Consider the following 20,741-nt stretch of genomic DNA (forward strand, 5'->3'; position numbering starts at 1 on the left):
TCCTGAGGATACCTACTCTGGAAACTCAGGTGTCAGGGCTGTCCACAAAAAAACTCCAGGAAGGGAAAAGGAAGGTGAGGATCCTTATTGACCCGAAGGATAGGCCGAGTGGGGCAACTTTAGATAAACACGTAGCCAGAGGGAGCCCATTTCTGCAGTTCCTCCTATACATACATATATATATACACACACATATATATACACATATATATGATTTATATATATATATAAATTAAAGAAATGAATTAATTTTGAAGGAACTAAGAAGACCAAAGGTAAATACAAAGATACATTCCAAGTAAAGGAGTTTTATTTCATTTTATCTTTTTTTTTATTTTTCAAAGATTTATTTTTTAGACAGAGAGTGTGCATGAGCATGGGAGGGGCAGAGGGAGAGGGAGAGAATCTCAAGCAGACTCCCTGCTGAGCACGGGCCCTGAGTGGGGGCTCAACTCCAGGACTCTGAGATCATGACCTAAGCTGGAGTCAGGAGTCAGACACTCACCTACCGAGCCACCCAGGTGTCCCTCCCCCCACCCCAATGTAGAGGAGTTTTAATAAGGAGCTAAGCAGGTGGGAAAAGTATGAATCCTAAAACCAAGAGGAGTATCTAGACAGGTCAACTACCTTTTCCTTTTATTGTTACCTTGGAAACAAAGTAGGAGCTATTCAGTGCTAGGAGAGTTCTATAAAACCCAGAAGGTAAGGTCAGACTTTCTGGAGATTTTCTGATGCTAAATTGAAATATCCAAGGTGAGTTAGGTAGGTTTGCTAAAATCGCAGCAGATTAGACAGAGGATCGGGTTAGATCTGTAAGATGCAGTTGCATTTCAGATGTTATACAAGAATATTCAAATGTTAAGAAAACTGTTATAATTGTTTCTTCTGTTATAGAAGATGAATGAGGCTGTATCATACACAGATCAATAGGAAGTGAAACACGTACCTTTTACATGTAGTCGCACGTTAAAAGGGATGGAAGGACCAAGAGGTTCTAAGAGTCAGGAGGTATTAGGTGTACACGGGACACCTGTGGATGGAGCATCATCGTCTCTGCGTCTCTCCGATAGAGCAAGTATGTGTCGCGGCTTAGAGAAACTTCCAGGTATGGGCCTCCTGGGACCTCAGCGCTGATCCTCATGACACACACAAGCAGGGGACGCTGATGGAGCAGCAGGGATAGATGGGGTGAATGGATACTGCGTATGTCAGGAACGCATTTACATAAAGGTTTAATATCCAGCCTTTGAAATTATGGTATAAAAGAATATTTAAGGACTGAGAAATTAGTCACAATATATTGCAAGGAAAAAAGCAAGTTATAAGACCAGATGCAATATCATTCTATTTTTATAAAATATATACTATGGCACACATTCGTGCTTGCACACGTGTGTGTTTGCCTGTATCGAGAGATATACAGTGATTTCTTGAATATACCCAAATATTAAAGAATTCATGTTTTAGGGATGCCTGGGCGGCTTAGTGGTTGGGCATCTGCCTTTGGCCCAGGGCATGACCCCGGGGTCCCAAGATCAAGTCCCACTTCGGGCTCCCTGCAGGGAGCCTGCTTCTCCCTCTGCCTGCGTCTCTGCTTCTCTCTCTCTCTCTCATGAATAAATAAATAAAATCTTTAAAAAAAATACATGTTTTATAGTTACACACATATTCCTCATCCTGAGGAATGAGATGTCATCCTGAGTCACGCTCGACCAAGGGAACCAGCTGACTTTCTACTGATGTTTGGCTGTGCCTTGTGGACTGCATGCCCTCACTTTCCTTGATAACCATTAGTGGGTGTAGTTTATTGGGAGGCCCAAAGAACCTTCTAGGATGAACACTAAAGCAGCAACAATGGTTTTGGCAGAAATGCAGGGGGACAAGACCCTAGCACAAAGGAGAACTGAGGGATCTGAAGAGAGCTCAGCACACTGAGTGGAGTTGGCCTGACACCCGCGTGGCCTCTGCAGCAGGCCCTGCAGGCGGAGGGGGTGGCTGTGCAGGACTGTTGCTGTGGCCTGAATGGGACCCTTCCTGTCCCGCAGCCTTGGCACTGCACCTTGTCCTCTGGGCAGAAGTTGGCCGTGTGTGTGACCTGCTAAGAGATACACTGAGGCATACGGAGCTTTTAAGAGTTTATTTGAACAAAATCAATTTGAACAAAAACTGATTTGAAGCAGGTAGCCTCTAATCTCACAGAGGGACAGGAGCTCAGGCTGGGGGGCTATACCAAGTGAAAGCTGTCATAAGCAGCAGGGGTGGGGGCGGAGGTCATACTAGGGGCACAGAGTGTTGATCCTTGCAAGCTGACTCTCCTTTAGGCTGATGGGCAGGTGACTCCCCACCGCCCGGTTTGCTGTCAAAATAATTAGGTCTTGGTTTGGTGATGTGGGGCTTAGCAGAAGTGACTCTGTTTCGGTGTGTTGTCTTGTTTTTGACAAAAGGAACATACTGTCTCAATGAATTCTCTTTCTCTTACACAAATCATCTTCGGTGTCATTTCATCCATTGTTAAAAAACAAAATTCAGGGGATCCCTGGGTGGCTCAGTGGTTTAGCACCTGCCTTTGGCCCAGGCCGCGATCCTGGAGTCCCGGAATTGAGACCCGCGTTGGGCTTCCGGCATGGAGCCTGCTTCTCCCTCCTCCTGTGTCTCTGCCTCTCTCTCTCTCTCTCTCTCTCTCTCTCTCTATGTCTATCATAAATAAATAAATAAATCTTTAATAAAAAAAAAATTCCGTTGAAGAAATTTAAAGGTCATATTGACCTCATTCAACGATTCATGAAAAGGGCCAGCACACCCCTAGCTAATACAGAGGAGCTCTGAGGAACTGAACAAAATGTGAGACTTTTATAGTCAAAAGGGGGCCAGGGACAAGAAAAGGGCAGGTGACGATCTTTCTTTGGGGAGCAGAAGGGGTCCGTCAGGTGGACTACCTCACCGGTGACATTCCAGATTTACTAGTTTCCGATTTCCTGGGAGAGGGGAAACTGTAATTAGGTCCGAAAGGAGTCCTGGTTCACTGACACTTAGCATAAGTGACTCCACCTTGGGTATGTTGTCTGTCAACACCTCGAAGCACAATGTAAGCTGGGGGAGGGGGCACTGGTGTTCTCCTTTGCAAGAGGATTGTAAGCCTGAGGACTGAGGCGAGCCACGTGGCCAGGGGACCACCAGGGAGCTGATGTCTGGTGAGGACACAGCGCTTCCTGGGGCGGAGACTGAGCCCCGAAGGGGGGGGGGGGCTCGGCAGGGCAAAGGCTGGGCCAGACTGAGCCCCGAAGGGGGGGGGGGCTCGGCAGGGCAAAGGCTGGGCCAGACGGCAGCCTGGATGGTCCATAGGCCATGTCAGGCCCATGTAGGACCCAGACGCAGGTTAGTGACCACTGTAGGTTGGAGGGTCGCACCAGGCCATCAATGGGGCAGGTCGGGTCATTTAGCAATTAACATTCGGGGGTCAATGTCAACGTCAACGTCAGTTATTAGTCTGCCTCAGGCTGGTGAAGCTTCAGGACGGTCTTATAACCCTCTTTCTTTGTTATGAAGTTAATTTAGATGTGTTGCTTTCTTTTTTGACAAATCTGGCTACTTAAACAGATCTAGGGCTCACAAAAGTTTCCTTCATTCAGCAACTATTCACTGAGTAACCCTATGCCCTCCGGAATACAGACGCTTGCCTCCGCCTTCAGGCGGTCAGAGTAGGAAACGTTTGGTAAATAAAGGTTGTTTCATAAGGTTCCTAATGCAGATATCCACTCTTCTCTTCTGGTTCGATTTCTACCTGTTCCAGAAGAGGGGAGAATCTTTACAAATGGGAGCTTACGTCACCTTCTACAAAGCGTAGTGTAAGCCTTGCTTTTAGCATAAAGGGGGAAGGAGCGGTCTCTTGCGGCTGTTTCTCAATAGCTCCAGCCCCAAATCCAAGCGGCACATTTTGGGGCGCTGCATTCTTATCCCTTTCAATATAGGCCTGGATCCCTTTTTTTTTTTTTGCAGCTTTTAGTTTATTACTTATTGAAGATGCTCATGTTTTTCTGTTGTTAGGTGATCAGTTCCTTTTTTTAAAGATTTTTTTATTATTATTTTTTTTAATAATTTATTTATGATAGTCACACAGAGAGAGAGAGAGGCAGAGACACAGGCAGAGGGAGAAGCAGGCTCCATGCACCGGGAGCCCGACGTGGGATTCGATCCCGCGCCCTGGGCCAAAGGCAGGCGCCAAACCGCTGCGCCACCCGGGATCCCAGGTGATCAGTTCCTTAAGAAAAAGGCCCGTCCTGTTCACCTGTGCGACTCCAATATTCAAATTGCTAGAATCATCTTAGAAGCAGCGTGACAAGCTTTATTCCTTCCCGTGTGTGGTCTTTATGTCACCTGTGGCTGTGCCAGGCGGTGCCTGCGCCGGTCCCTTAAGGTACCTCAAGGGGTCTTCGCCAAACAGCGACACTAATTTGAGGGGTGCACCTCGTTTTCCTTGCTGCAGAGTTTCTTTGCCCTTAAGAGCCCAGTAGAAATCTGTTCCAAGAATTTTTCCCCCCAAAATGAAGTAAATTGCTTTTCTCCCCCATTAACTCGCACCAGTGCTTTGACCTGCAAAAATCAAGTAGCTGGTTTCCATTTCTAGGCACAAAACCGTTGTTAAAAGTTCGAGACTTTGCCACAATCTGGCTTTTTCTCTTTTGCAGCGCAGCAACATCCGGTCATACAGATGGACCCGGCCGCATTCCTGAGCGTGTCGCTCTTCCCAAGTATTTTGTAACGAGGACTGTCTCGAAAGCTCTTCTCAAAACTAGACCCACGGGGCCTGAGGAGACCCCGGGTCGCCGCCCCGCAAGCCGCTCCGGCCGCCCGGTCCCCAGGCGCTAGGGGGGAGGGGGGGAGGGGGGACGGGGGGAGGAGAAAGGAGGAGGGGGGCGCGGGGGGAGGAGGAGGGAGGGGTGAGGGGCGGGTCACGGGCACGCGGGGGAGGGGGAGGGGGCGGGGAGGCCGGGTCACGGGCACGCGGGGCCCCTCCCCTCCCCGCCCCTCCCTTCCCCGCCGCGGCGCCCGGCGCCCTCCCCGCCCCCATCCGGGTCCCTCGCGGACGCCCGGCCCCTTCCGCCGCTCCCGGGGCCCGCCTGCTCCCGCCCCGCCTCCTCCGCCTCCTCCGCCTCCTCCGCCTCCTCCTCCGCCGCCGCCATGGAGCGCCCCGGAGCCGGTGAGCGCGGGCGGGAGGCCGGGGGAGGCCGGGAGGGCCCCGTCCCCGCCGTCCCCCCCGCCCCGGCCCCGCGGCCCGACCCCCGGGGCTGCCCCGCCTGGGCGCCCGCGGCCTGCAGGGCCCGGAGGGGGCGCCGGGAGAGCCCGCACCCGAGGCCCCGGGGGACGCGGGGACGGGCCGGAGCCGGTGACACGCGCCCCTCGAGGATAAACACGGGAGGAGACGCCGGGACGTGACCCCGGCCGCCGGTGGCCGCCCTGCAGTGGGGGCGGGGGGCGCCCGCGGGACTCACGGCCCCCCCACGGCCCCCCCCGCCCCCCCGTGGCCCGGCCCCGAGCTTCCCGCGTGGCCTCGCGCCTCGGGCCCGGGGCAGCTCCTCGCGGGCCAAGTTGACGGCGACCTGATTGGGCGCCTCCCCGCGCCCTGTGGGCCGTGCGGACTGCGCGCTCCATTTCTCTCTAGTAACGGGTTGTGTTGCTGTTCTTTCCGTGAGGAGGACGCCCGGCTGGGTCACGCAGCCCAGCCCCTCCGCGGGTGGACACGCCGCCGTTTCCGTGGCCGCGGCGCTTGCCCTGGGGCTTGGGGAGCACCACGCGGAGAGCGGCACGGGGGACAGCGGCACGGGGGACAGCGGCACGGGGGACAGGCACATGGGGGATAGGCGCACAGAGGACAGCGGCACAGGACAGTGGCATGGGGGACAGGCGCACAGCGGACAGGCACACTGGGGACAGCCGCACAGGGCACCTGACAGGCCTACTTCAGGGACTTACATTCCATTATCCAGATAGGAAGCTTGCATTTTGGGTGACAAAAGGCAAAACTGTCCTTAAGTCATCTGCTGAAGTGCACGTATATTTGAATATTGGTGTATACTTTGTGGTTTTACATTTAAAAAATATTTTATTTAAATCCAGTGTGCTGACATATAACACCCTATGTTTAAATGTGTGCATTAATTCTTTTTATAAAAGTGATATTCTATTTAAAATATTTGAATGACAGGGGAAAAATACAAATAGAGTGCAGCTAGGCCAGAACTTAGAAATAATCTATGTCCTCCAGCCTTTGCAGTACCGTAATGACAGAAGACATGCAATGTTGTATTTGCTTTTTAAAGTAGTTATCAATTTTTTTTCAGTTGTTGCAGACTTTATAGCCCTTATTTTCAGTTGTCATTAGTGTGAGCGTGCTTTATTCATTCCTCTATTATTAGGCATGTAAGTTCCACCTTTTCTTCCTTTTTTTTTTTTCTTCCTGCTTGCTTTTTGAGGTGTTAGGGTGCACATAAAGAGTTAGTTAATTACACTCTGATACAGGTGGACGCGGGCTGGGAATTGTCCCGCCCGTGTCAGCCTATGTGGTACAGATACATTAGTAAGAAGAACATTTTTATAGCTCCTGACCTATTTCTTGCCAGAGTGCCTTTTGAAAGAATTCCCTCAGTTTACAGCTCCGTGAACTACATATGTTAACAGGCAGTGGAGCATGTTGCCAGAAAAAGAAGTTTTGACAGTAGAGTGACAGGATTCAAATTCCAACCCTAAACTTAGCTGTGACCTTGGGCAAGTTACTTCATTGGCCAGTCTGTAAACTCAGTAAACAACTAATAGTACCTCCCTGATAGCTGTCTCTGTGGATTAAATGAGTCATTACCTATAAAGTGCTTACAGCTCTGCGTAGTGTTATTGCCCGCTCAATTGTTAGCTGTTATTTTATTTGGATTTGTGCAAAAGATAGGGTTTTAATCAGACCAAATTTTAAGTACTCAAAATGACCATTTTATGGTTTAAATGCTTTATTTAAGAGCCAGTTATTTTAAGGCAGTTTTTCAGAAGCAAAATACTTCTAATTTCTGTAGAGAGAAAGTGTAGTTGGTGTCTTAGTGATATCTGTCACCTTTGCCCAGACAGTGGAGCTTAGAGAACTGGAGAAAAGCTTCCAGATTTGAACTCTGTTGAGAAACATTGCTCTAGAGAATGACCAGCAATTCTTTGAAGAGTTATTTGGAAATGGTTTCTCTTTTTTTCAGAGTTAATGATTCATATCTACAAAAATTGTTTATATTATTCTGTAGTTTCATGGAACAAAGTTTATTTCAAGTTCTGGATTATTGATTTTGCTGTAGCATTGCATTTCAAAAGTTTCTATATGCTTTATTTAACAAGATGGAGAATGATATTGAGCAAGTCCTACTATACTTTTTATCTTTATATCAAATGAGATGGCAGTACATTTCCTTCATCATTCTGTGAAAATGAGACTCTGTGATGTGCTGAAGCTGCCATTTAAACACCACAAATTATTTTTTCTTGGGCATCGAAATAGTTGTACTGCAGTGTAACTTGAGTGATTTATTATTAAACACTCTAGAATGTGTGCTTACCTGTATCCAGTCATTCAGTACAAGCGTATTGATCACCAGCTGTGAGCTGAACACTGTACTAGACATTGAGGAATCAAATAAAGATAAGATGTGGCACTTAAGGAACTTAGAATGGGGGGTCTATACTTATGGATGGAGTGTCATTATGAAAAGTCCTCCCTTTCACTTTCTGAAGTATCCCATATGGGGTGGTAAAGTATATGATCACTTTTACTTAGTGTCTAATGGACAAGACTGACAGATGGACACTTACATGTGCGGTGACTGGAGGAAACACTAGCTATTGGGAAGGAGATGGGATTACCTAACTCAGCTCTGAGCTGGGGATCAGAAAAGTTTCCCCTAATAGTAAACATCTAATCTGAGTTTCTACTTTTAAGTTGATTATTCTCAATTGTCAACATAGTCGCTTGGTCTCGAGAAGAATCAAGGTGTGGAAGAGATGAGAAGGGATCTTTGGGAGCAGTCATTTTTCATCTCTTACACATTAGAGTCACCTTGCAAGGCTTTAAGAAAATACCAGCAGCTGCCTTGATCTCCAGAGATTCCAATTTAATTGGCCTGGAGTGGGACCCAGGCATTGGTCATTTTAAAAAGCTCCAGGTGATCCTAAAGTGCAGCCAGGATTTATAGTTTTTCAAGTAGGACAATGATGTCATCTAGGAGAGGGGCTACCGAGTGGGGCCTGAAGAGTTCATATGAATTTCCTGGGATCATACTGCTAGTGAGGTGGAAGCACCACACTAGGATATCTGCCTTCTAATTTCTGATACTAAACCCTCCCTGTTACATCGGCCAGCTTGCCTTGCGTCATTACCTAAATGGCACTCTTTTCAATATTGTTCCTTCCTGATTCTGCTTTTGTAGAGGCAGAATGATCCACGTAGCACTTCTCTAACTATTGGTTAATGGAGCTCGAGATAAACTGAAAGTATTTCAATAACTTTTTTCATGGAAAAAAAATAACAATTCATCATGCCATTCAAGTCTTCCTTTTGCCTTGACAGTATGTTGTTAGAGCACAGAAGTCAGCCTCTTAGGCCATTCCACACATTGCCAAGAATCCAATCTATTTCCCAGGGGCACACAGACTTTAAAGCTATTGAAATGTCAGTACTAATGGGCCAATTTCATATCACCGAGTTCTTTTTTCCTCCCAGCTTTATTGAGATGTAACTCACAAATAAAATTGTATGTATTTAAAGTGTGATGATTTTATACAAGTATATATTGTGAGATGATTACCACTGTCAAGTTAATTAACATCCATCACCTGACATAGTTACATAGTTCCTTTTTTTTTTTTGTGAGAATGCTTAAGGTCTACTTTCTGAGCACATTTCAAGTATATATAGTACAGTATTGACTACAGTAACCATGCTGTACATTAGATCTTCAGAGATTAGTAATACGTTCTTAGATTAAGAATGCAAGAGAAACACAAAAGTTGGGTTTATTTCATTTTGTTCTGATTTTCATTCTGCCTTGTGCATATTTACCTGCCTAAATACTCTGCTGCTACCTTTTCAAGAGTAAGCTGCATGGTCAGTGATGATTCTTTATGAGTAGCTATATGTGCCTGAAGGTATAAGATATATATTGACCTATTAAAATTTTTGTTTAGGTATAATCTGCATTTGTATTTTTCAACTCAGGCATAAAAATAGGAAACATTTACTTGTTCTCATATTTCAAGTTGTTATAAGTTTATGAATAGGCTCATAGTAAACTAATATTTGTTGAACACTTGTGTGCCAGGCACTCATATTTGGTAAATAAATAGTATCATTATTAAGAATGTACTATTACTTTTTTTGTTTGTTTTGGTATTGAACATGACTATATATAAATCTTTTGTTTTTTTTATTTTTTATTTATTTTTTTATTTTTTCACTTTTATCTGGAACGTGTGTGTGCATGTGTGTGCGAGCAGTAGTAAAGATCACTCAAATTGCAATAAAAATTTAGATTTTTTTTTTTGGTATGTATGTTAACTATGACCTTTCATGACCTTATTATGTTGTAAGCCATATTCTTAATGGAATGTGGTTTTTAGATATTTGAAAATAGAGGATTACAACAGAAAGAAATACATGACTTCATGAATATCTTTAATGGTAGGTTAGTCTTTAGTAAATACATAGGGTAAAAATTATACAATTATCCCAAGATTTTGTTCAGTCCTAGTTCAAACAACATTTGTGTTTTGTCAATAGAAGTGTGGAAAATAATGGTACTGGGACGACCACCTACTGAGACATTTAGCAATTTTATCAGTTTAAACAGACACTCTCTTTCCCTTAACCTCCACCCGAAACATGGTTGTTCCACCCATAACAAAAACAAAAACCAAGTGTGAAATGTGGCTTTAATATTAGCAAATATCCTTGGGAGGGCAGTCAGGGAAACGATACAATCTTCTGGTGTTTAATCATTAAATTTCTAGGAAAGCATATTTAGAGCCATGAATTACCAATGTTAATTAATAACAGAAAAAAAATGTCTTTATTGAAGAAAAAATAAAGGTCAGAACTTGTACAAATGAGAACACGTAAGTGATATTATTAAAAATAAACATGAGACAGACAAAACTATTGGTTTGTTTTCAAAAAGTATGGAAAAAATGGATTTTTAATTTTTAATTTTTAAATTTTTTTTAAAAAATGGAGTTTTAGAGTTAAGAAAATTTAGCTATAAAAGATCTGGAGGATTGTTGATTTACTCAGTCTTCCTCTAACCCTGAGTGGAATACTATGCTTCAGAAAATTATTAAAGCTGTTTAACATAAAAGTACATTTATAGAAATGTAGACTATAGTATAAATAATGTTTATATTACTCTATAATATATTCGAATACAAGGATCATTTCTCAACAAATGTTAATTTATATTGAATTCAGTTGACTTGTCTTAGTTTAGGATACAATTAAAAAATAAATAATACATTTTTTTTTCTTTTTGATATGTTAAAGGAGCAATAAATTCCAATGAGTGTGAAAATGTGTCCAGAGAAGAGGAAATGTCAGAAGAATTTGAAGCTGATGCCATGGATTCTCTGAAAGACATGCCATTTGCCACTATAGATATTAAAGATGATTGTGAAAGTAAGTATTGAAAATGAGACAGATTTGCCTATTACCCAGGTTACTTGTGAAGAGAAAATAGGGGAAAACACCAACGTATTCCACAAATGTTTGTTGACTGTATGCTCTGTACCACTTATTTTACATCCAGTCTCCTGTAGAACCTTGCTGTGATCTGATACAGTTGGGTCTCGACTGGGCTTCCCAAACTGGAGGATCCATAAGAAATTAGTTTGATCTCCCCCAGGGTGGGGTGCTGCCTTGCAAGGAATGTCTGTCCGGTGGCAGAGGAGCTGGGCTGCCTGGGCTCCATGGGTCTGGACTCTGTCTTCTTGGGGTCCTCATTTACCTTCAATGTTTAGCTTACATTTTGAGCAATAAAGCCTGGTGGTAGTGTGAAAAAAAAAAAAATTAGTTTGATCTCTTCATTTCCAAGAAAAAAAAATAAGACTCAGAGAAGTTAATCAGCTAAATGCACATAATGGAAAAGAACTACTTTAGGGTGGCTCAGTTGCGTGTTGAACTCTTGGTTTTGGCCTGGGTCATGATCTCAGAGTCATGGGATCGAGCCCCAACCGTTGAGCTCGATGCTCAGAGTGGAGTCTGTTTGAGATGATCCCTCCCCACCTCGTGCAAACACACCCTATCTCTCTCTCTCTTTCTCAAATAAAATGAATCTTAAAAAACAAAAAGAGCTACTTACAGAATCTGTGATTTCTGATTCGTTAGTCCTTTCTTTGATGAATAGCTATAACCTCCTGAGACGAATGTTGTACATGATTTCTGTGGGCTTACCTGGGGCGAAGGTGTGTCAGAGAGGCCTCTCACCTGGATGTGGGTGGGTGCCCTGGAAGGCCTTCCTGGATATTTGAGAGGAGGAGAGGCCTGCTGGATACAGGTGAACGCTTTAAGGTTCTCTCCTCTGTACTAACTGTCCTGTACTTAACTGATCATCTGGGTTTTCTGGGGTGTGATGGTAAACTCCAGATTCCTCTTTTCCACCTTTGTGTTGGGCCAAGGAAACTTTTTGATTTTTAAGCATCCCATGTGATTCTGGTGCTCATCCAGTCTCGGAAACACACTGCTTTCTATCTCACTGTCTTCCTATCCAGCGAGTCTGGTTCGCATTTTGGGGTGATGTAAGGAGAGAGGGATACTTAAAATGAGTCATATCTCTGATAACTTATTAATCACTCCCCCCCCATTCCATAATCCGAGGGGAAAAGGAAGGACAAAGAGGTATTTGCTCAGTCATGGGACGTTTTCCCATCTTTCCCTCTACACCTGGCCGGTAGAGAAAAACAGTTTTGGGGGCGTTTTCCAGCTCTTAGAGAAATTCTTCATTTGGAGAATTAGTGTACCTGGTAGGTAGAAGAAGATCCCTTTTGGAAACGAGGGGCAAGGATACCAAGGGTTTAATCATGTTTTCCTTTTTAATTTCCTACTTTTTGAGCAAATAAAATGAATATACCTAAAAAGTGCAATCACTTCTTTCTGATTTCACTACTTCCTCTAATTTGGATATAAAATAAGAGTTTTCCTGAATGGCCATGCCTGCACACCCGGGGGCATCTCCCGCCCCCCTTCCTGCCTCTGCACCCACCCGGTCCAGCCGGGATCATCCCCTTGCAGTGCTCCCAGCTAGCCTGGGGCGAGAGGAGCACCTGTCCCCCGGGGCCTCGGGATCCCACGTGGCTGACACGGGGCTTGTCTGTCGGAACAATAGCCTCCACTTGAGTCTGCAGCGAGCCCAGGGGGCAGATAGTGTTTCTGCAGCCACTGTGTTCTGTCCCCACCGGTGGGGAGAGGCCACGGCCCCTGGGACTGGAAAGAAGGAAGGGCCGAGCTGCTGCTTCCAGGGGGGCGTTGGGAAGACGGGCCAGTGGTCTATAGGAATAGGGCCTTTCCCTCAGTATGTGTTCCATTCATCACTAAAGACGTGATGTTAGTGTAAGCTCAGGGCCCCTGCGGGCCACGCGAGTCCCTTAGCTGTGTGACTCCCCTGCTGGAGGTTCTGTCTTCGGGAGGAGGAGGTCTCCGTGGCTTAGGCTAGCCTCCAAACCACCATGTACAGTATTGCTTTGGTGGGAAGATGGGTTTCAAATTCCAAACTCCAGCTTACACAGTGTCAGAGAAATAGAAATAGAAAACTTGTGTTTTGAGTTTTAGTCATTTCATTTCATTTTCTACTCCCGTAACCTTGGACCCTTAAAGCGTATGAGCTGGACTCCTCACGGTCACTGGTGCTGAGTCCCTCCTGGTCACCCCTCAGCCTGGCTGTGCAGATCAGAGGAGGTAATGTGTGTAAAGGGGGCAATTAAAATGCAAAATAACGCACAGATGCTACATACAAAAACTTTGAAACATATCCCTTAGTTATCTGGGGACAACTCGTTCTCTCCCATTTTTACAACAGCATTTCCTAAGACCCTAGAAACAAATACTAAAATTCTTTGCAAACTGGAAACTCTAGTTTTTATGAAATGAGATTTTTATAGAAAGTCACAAAAGCTGGGAGTTTTGTTGTCAACCCTTAAACTTAAGATAGAGTTAGCAATAGTGTTTGTATTCAAAAAACAGGATAACCAGTTTGTGGCTCGATGGGACTCAATGCGGCTTTCTCTTACGTTTAGTAACGTGGCAATTTAATCGATTTACTGGACTGTGGTAGACAGCAGCCTCAAAATTCTCAAGTTGCTGGTTGTCGCCTTTGGTTCTTCCAGTTTCCTTTGGTGGGTAGAGATTGCGAGGGAACTGCCAAGACGTTCTTGCTGATAGGAACCTGGCAGGGCGAGGAGGAGAGTGGTGCTGACAAGAACATCGTGGGAAGGAGGATCCTTGCCAGTAAGAACACTCCCCGGTGCTTGGCTCAGACTTAGTTGCCAACTGTGTTACCTTCAGCACGGCCACTGTCATGACTAGGTGTCCTGCCGTCTGGTTGGCTGAAATTTGTCCTTATGGTTTTTCTTAGTTTTGTTTTTGAAAAGAGACTATTTTACTTGAATTTACTTAAAAATTAAAAAAGAGACTTTTTACTTGAATTTACTCTATTTACTTGAAAGAGAACTATTTACTTGATAATTTTATCTTAGAATACAAAATGTATTTGGGGTGCCTGGCTGGCTCAGTGTGGTAAGCATCTGACCCTGGATCTCAGGGTTAGTGAATTCAAGCCCTGCATTGGGCTCCACAGTGGGCACGGAGCCTACTTAAAAAAGGAATATGAAATGTATTCGAATATTGAATCAAATATAGAATGCATTAGAATTATATATACTAGAATATAAATATACACATTGGAAATAAAATATCCAAATGTATATGAAAGAAATCCTCTTAGGAATGTTGAAGGAGCAATACAGTCTGAGCCACATCTTCTGGATTTTATAGGTTGAACATGTTCCAGGAGAAAATATAACATTAGTGACTTGTTGCTCTGGGCCCGGGTGGGTTTGTTCTCTTTAGAGGGCGGAAGTGTCATTGGTCAGTTGGTTAGAAACCCAGCAAAACCTCCAGAGAATGCCTCGAGCTGCTGTTAGTCTTGCCTCTGAAAGTTGGACGAGTCTACCATGAAGAGTCAACCGCTGATAGGAATGGCTTAGCGTGCGTCCCATGGGGGATAAGTCTGTGGGGAGCTTTAGGTTTTTTTCTTTTTTCTTTTTTTATAAGATTTTATTTATTTATTCATGACAGACATAGAAAGAGGCAGAGACACAGGCAGAGGGAGAAGCAGGCTCCATGCAGGGAGCCCTATGTGGGACTCGATACCGGGACCCTGGGATCACACCCCGGGCCAAAGGCGGCGCTAAACCGCTGGGGCACAGGGGCTGCCTGGGAGCTTTAGTTTAATTGGCTCAGTTCTCTTGAGAGATTCATAGTCCTTAACTATCAAGCCATATTTAAATCAAGATTGAAAATAAAATAATTTGAGAGTCTTTTTTTTTTTTTTTTTTTTTTTTTTTTAGTCATTTGTCTTTCATAAGTTTGGAATTCTGGTCGTATATCAAAGTTATTATAATCCTTATTAGACTTCATGCAGAATTCTAACCTTATAATTATCGCAGACTTTTTTTATTTTTATTTTTATTTTTTTTTTCCGCAGACTTTAAAGATATGGGAAATTATTATTTTGTTACTTGTTTATTAGCTAATACCATTAAGTTGTATTTTAAAAAAGTACTTTAACTTTTAGATATTTTAGAATATCAATTGAAATCTACCTTTTCCTGAAAAGAATTTTTTTAATAGAAAAATACTGTATCAAATAAAGATTGAACCTCAATACCTGGTGTAGTAAGTGACTATCCTGAGTCAGTTTTAACTTTTTATTGTTTTTAAAGATTTATTCATTTCCGAGAGAGAAAGAGAGAGAGAGCGCACATGCAGGGGCAGAAGGGGAGGTAGAGGAAGAGAGAGACGGAGAGAGAGAGAGCGAGAATCCCAAGCAGACTCCCTACTGAGCATGGTACCTGACTTGGAGGTCACTCTCATGACCCTAAAATCATGACTTGAGTTGAAATCAAGAGTCAAAGGCTTAACCAGCTGAGTCACCCCGGGGGTCCTACATCTTTGTTGTTGTCGTTAAGTGATCTTAATCTCTACATCCAATGTGGGACTTGAACCCACAACCCTGAGATCAAGAGTTGCATGCTGCACAGTCTGCGCTAGCCAGGCACCATTCCTGAATCAATTTTAAATCAATTTACTTTTAAAAAATTTATCTATTTATTTGAGAGAGTGAAAGACCGAGAGAGAGAGCACGAGCAGGGGAGAGTGGCAGAGGGACAGGGAGAAGCGGACTCTCGGCTGAGCAGGGAGCCCGACATGGCTCTCAATCCCAGGACCCTGAGATCACGCCCTGAACCACAGGCAGATGCTCAACCGACCGAGCCATCCAGGTGCCTCCAGATGAATTTTTAAAAAGGATACAGTGGGTCACCTGGAGGCTCAGTCAGAAGAGCATGTGACTCTTGATCTCAGTGTCATGGTTTTGAGCCCTACGTTGGGTGTAGAGATTACTAAAAAAGATAAACTTAGAACGGAGTGTAAATTATGTTCTGTGTCATCTCTGGGAAATGTGGAGTACATATTCCAAATTTTTAGAAAGGGGCTTGAGGCAAATATTTGTCTCAAATAATACAAGTGTTTTACATCTTTTTCCTTTAAAGAAAACACACAGGAAAACAAAAAATTGGAAAAGCCCAAATGAATTCTTTAAGTCATTCAACACACTTATATTGACTTGCCCGCTTCATAGCAGATACAATTGGTGCTGCGTAAACAACGTAGAAGATAAAATTCAATTAGCAAATAAACATATGGAGAGTTATCCAATCTTAGAAGTATTAAAAGATGCACATTGGTATATGATTGTAACTTATCAGATTGGCAATATCTTTTCCAAATAATACTCAGTGATTTTAATGTCATGTCTACATCACTTGTGACAATGTACTGTTCTAAGTCCTTTGAGAATGGAGTGACCTGAGCTGAAGGCCGACACCTAACTGACTGAGCCACCCAAGTGCCCCTGCAATTAGAATTTGTAAAATGTGCTTAAAAAGTTGCCTTTAAAGATGTAAACTTCATTGATTCAGAGGCACCTGGGTGGCTCTGGGGTAGAGCCTCTGCCTTCATGACCCCGTGGTCCTGGAATCGAGTCCCACACCGGGCTCCCCGCAGGGAGCCTGCTTCTCCCTTTGCCTGTGTCTCTACCTCTCTCTCTGTGTCTCATGAATAAATAAATAAAATCTTAAAAAAAAAAGATGTACTCTCCATTGGTTCATTAAATAGAGAGCTAGATGAGCTTGTTCCTCTGACCCTGTCCACAACATTATTCCTAGTAGTGTTAAACTATGGCAGTTATAGCTACAGCTGTGGGGGCAGATTGTCAGGGTTCTACACTTTCTCTTAAATTTTTTTGGGGGTATCTGGCTGGCTCAATTGGAAGAGTATATGACTCTTGGTCTCAGGGCCTTGTTTAAGCCCCAGGTTGGGTGTAGATTCCTTAAATAAATAAATAAACTTACAGAATTTTTTTGGGTGGAAGTATAATTAACATACGACATTATATTAGTTTCAGGTATACGACATACTGATTCAACAATTCTCTACATTATTCTGTTGCCATCTGTCACCACACAACGTAATTACAATATTTTTGACTCTATTCCCTATACTGTACTTTTCAACTCCATAACTTATTTATTTTATAACTGGAAGTTAGTACCTCTTAATCCCCTTTATTTCACCTATCCTCCTTTCCCTTCTGGCAACCATCAGTTTATTTTCTGTATTTAAGGGTCTGGTTTTTGTTTGTGTCTTTGTTTTTTTAGATTCCACATGTAAGTAAAAACATATGGTATTTGTCTTTCTCTGTCTGACTTATTTCACTTAGCATAGTATCCTCTAGCTCCATCATGTTGCAAATGGCAAGATCCCATTCTTTTTTATGGCTGAGTAGTATTCCATCGAGTGTCACACAACATGTCTTCATTGTCCATTCATCTACCCATGGATACTTGGGTTGTTTTCACATCTTGGCTATTGTAAATAACGCTGTGATAAATATAGGGGTGCATATATTTTTTGAATTAGCATTTTCATTTTCTTTGGATAAACACTCACTAGGGGAATTAATGGATAATATGGTATTTCTATTTTTAAGTTTTTAAGGAACCTCCATCCTGTTTTCCTCCATACTGATTATTGGTTGCAATAATCTATATTCCCACCAACAGTGCACAAGTGATCCTTTTTCTCCACATCCTTGTCAGCATTTCTTATTTTTTTTTTGTCATTTTGATTCTAGCCTTTCTGTAAAGTGATATCTTGCTGTGGCTTTGATCTTCAGTTTCCTGATGATCAGTGATGTTGAGCATCTTTTCATGTGTCCGTTGGCCATCTGGATGTCTTCTTTGGAAAAATGTTTCTTCAGGTCCTTTGCCCATGTTTAATTTTTTTTTTTTTTTTTTTTGGTGTTGAGTTGTACAAGTTCATTATATATTTTGGGTGTTAATCCCTAGTTGGATATATCATTTGCAAAAATCTTCTCTCATTCAGTGGGTTGCTTATTCATTTGTTGTTGGTTTCCTTTGGTGTGCAAAAGCTTTGTGTTTTGGTGTGGCCTCATCAGTTTATTTTTGCTTTTGTTTCCCTTGCCTGAGGAGACATCTAGAAAAATGTTGCTAAAACCAATGTCAAAGATGTTATGGCTTCTGTTTTCTTTTAGTTTTATGGTTTCAGCTCTTACATTTAGAACTTTAATACATTTGATTTTATTTTTATGTGTCGTGTAAGAAAGTGTTCCGGTTTCATTCTTCTGCATGTAGCTGCCCAGTTTTCCCAGCACCATGCTCCTACACATCCGTACTGTGCCTATTAAACAAGTGTCCAGGCACAACTTCATTATCTATAAAATTGGCATAATAACTGATTTATTTCAGGAGTCGAGAGGATTCAGCTTGTTAATACACGTAAATTTTTATTAATCTTACCAAAATTTTTTGCCTAAGTGTACTTGCTAAATTAAATATTTAAACAAATTTTCATCTTGAGAGCAATATTTTGTAATGATATTATTGAGTGCTTCCTGTATGTTGCTAACTGCTTTATATTTTCTTATTTAATCCTCAGAGAAACTCAGTGAGGGAGGTAAATTTTTTTTAGGAAGTTTTAGTAATGTGTTTATGAATTAGAGAAAGTAATATTGTTAAGTCATAAGTTCAGGAGTCTTAAGAATGGTTACTTTAAAGATTTTGACTATTTACAGAACAAGAAAAAAAAAAGATTATCGAAACAAAGAATCTAGTTTGTTCTCAGCCTTTTGGCTAAGAGGAAGTGTGAGAACAACCACCAATGACAGATGGTCTACTTAATTAAAGCAGTTTCTCCCATAATTCATTCTCTTGTAGTTTTTTGAGGGAATAAATAAAACTTAAGGAAAAATTAAATAACTTTCATAAAACGACACATGCTTTGGGCAGAAAAACAAATGATTGGATTAGAGAATTACAGCCTTTATCAACAAGACTAAATTCATTAGAGCACATTGAAATGGCTACTGAAATCATTATGAAAATTAACAATGTAATAAATTAAATTTATGAGATGAGGTTATGAGCTCTAATCCAGAGAAAGATCCAGGGCGCATGGCCAAGCGTTCTCTGTTTTGCTTCTATGATCACTGATCTTTAATGCTTTTATTAGTAAACTAGATGTTACATGAATCGTTTGCTCATTATTATTTTCATATAAAGTAAATTGAAAGAATAATAGCAAATTGTATTTTTTTACTATTTATTTTTTTAAAAGGTTTTATTTATTCATGAGAGAGAGAGAGAGAGAGAGAGGCAGAGACACAGGCAGAGGGAGAAGCAGGCTCCATGCAGGGAGCCCCATATGGGCCTGGATCCTGGGACCCGGGACCCCGGATCACGCCCTCAGTCCAAGGCAGACGCTTAGCTGCCAAGCCACCCAGGTGCTCCAGCAAATTGTATTTTAGAATATGTAGATTATGATTTTAAGGTTAGAAATAAAATGAAGTTCAGTAAGGAAAGAGGGGATTTGATGCTCTAGCCATACAAGTAAAGTTGACAAATAAAGGGCAAAGAAGATATGCAAACCAGGGAAAAGAGGTTTGGCTCAGTGTATAACCCTGACCACAAATCACCAGGGCTCACTGAACTTAAAAAAACAAAAAGCAAACTTATTACAAGAGCAAATAAAACTATGCTATAGAAGTAAATATTCATAGGATTCTTTTTCTTTTTTGTCCAGCTCTCATCATACAATTTTAAACTTTGCCCTGTCAGTGATGTCTAACAAAAGGAATTTTAATTTATTTTTACATATTTATTTTTAAAGTAAGTTTTATGCCCAAAGTGGGGCTTGAACTCAAAATCCTGAACTCATAATCAAGAGTCGCATATTCCACCAACTGAGCCAGCCAGGTGCCCTGCAAAAGAGAATTTTAGATAATCCAATTGAAAAGAAAGTTAAGTAGTAATGGATAAGATTAGAGAAAACTAAGGGAATTTAGAAAAACCCTCTACTTCTTTATTTTTAGCCGGAGGTTGGTTGGTTGGTTTGTAAAGATTTTATTTGTTTGGGAGAAAGAGAGAGAGCGTGCACACAGTGAGAGCAGGAGCTGAAGTGGGCGGGGGGGCGGGGAACGCAGACCCCCCCACTAGCAGGGGGCCCAGCCGGGGCTTGGGTCCCAGGACCTGAGATCACGACCTCAGCCCAAGGCAGATGCTTCACGACTGAGCCGTCCAGGGGCCTCTTGTTTGTTTTTAGGAGGTTGTATTTTGAATTGGGATTTTATGCGGTGTCATTCTCATGATACCAGAATCGCTAAGAGTCAAACAATTACAGATGTCCCCTTCCAGCAGTATGGCCTTCCTTCCCTGGTTGTCCCTAAAACTGACTTACGGAACATTTGAAATGGCAAAGGTAAGTCGCTACAGGAAGAGCAGTTTAGATCTAAAGCACAAAACAACTTAAAATGCTAAAAGCCTCAGTGGTCTCTTAAATACCCATGTTTTTAGGTCTGTTCGTATTGAGTAAGAAACAACAGAAGTGATTCGGTGGCTTAGTTGACAGTGGACGGTGCCGTCCAGGACAGGTGTGTGCAGAGGCCCTGGGTTTTGGGGAGCACCTGCCGAAGCCACGTATTGACGATACTGCTCGTGTTCCGTCCTGTTCTGTAGCATCTGTTCTTCGTTTACCCCGTGTCATTCTCTTCTACCCCACCCCATTCCACTCCATTCCAGCCTTTAAAACGTGCTTTTTAATGTTCTCTCAAGTTGATTTCATAACTTGCTAGAGGGTTGATACTAGCAGTTTGAAAAAAGGAAAACTAGGCTATAGGTTCAGGAGTCTCTTTCTACTATGTTAATTTTGAAATGAACTAGAGGTCATAAAATCAGCTGGATTATTAGTTTGGACACCGTTCTTCTTTTTATAAATATTTTTTCTTCTTCTTCTTTTTTTTTTTTTTGGCTATCTCTATATCCAACGTGGGGCTTGAACTCATGACCCCAATATCAAGAGTCTCATGCTCTTCCAACTGTGC

At 42.7% G+C, this 20,741-nt stretch overlaps 1 protein-coding gene across 11 annotated transcripts in view; it reads left to right on the forward strand.

The window, feature by feature from the left end:
- Window positions 1-5,074: 5,074 nt before the first annotated feature.
- Window positions 5,075-20,741, forward strand: part of AKAP7 (A-kinase anchoring protein 7) — a 127,359-nt gene continuing 111,692 nt past the window's right edge. For all 11 annotated transcript variants that reach the window (XR_012034763.1, XR_012034769.1, XM_072834000.1 and 8 more), the window contains exons 1-2: window positions 5,075-5,197; window positions 10,556-10,687. Coding sequence is in view for 9 of the 11 variants with exons in the window: in XM_072834000.1 (XP_072690101.1) it covers window positions 5,179-5,197; window positions 10,556-10,687 (151 nt within the window). In the remaining 2 variants the exon portion in view is untranslated. The remainder of the gene's footprint in view (window positions 5,198-10,555; window positions 10,688-20,741) is intronic.

This window comes from Canis lupus, chromosome 1 (genome assembly GCF_048164855.1).
Source record: "Canis lupus baileyi chromosome 1, mCanLup2.hap1, whole genome shotgun sequence".
Taxonomy (NCBI): Eukaryota; Metazoa; Chordata; class Mammalia; order Carnivora; family Canidae; genus Canis; species Canis lupus.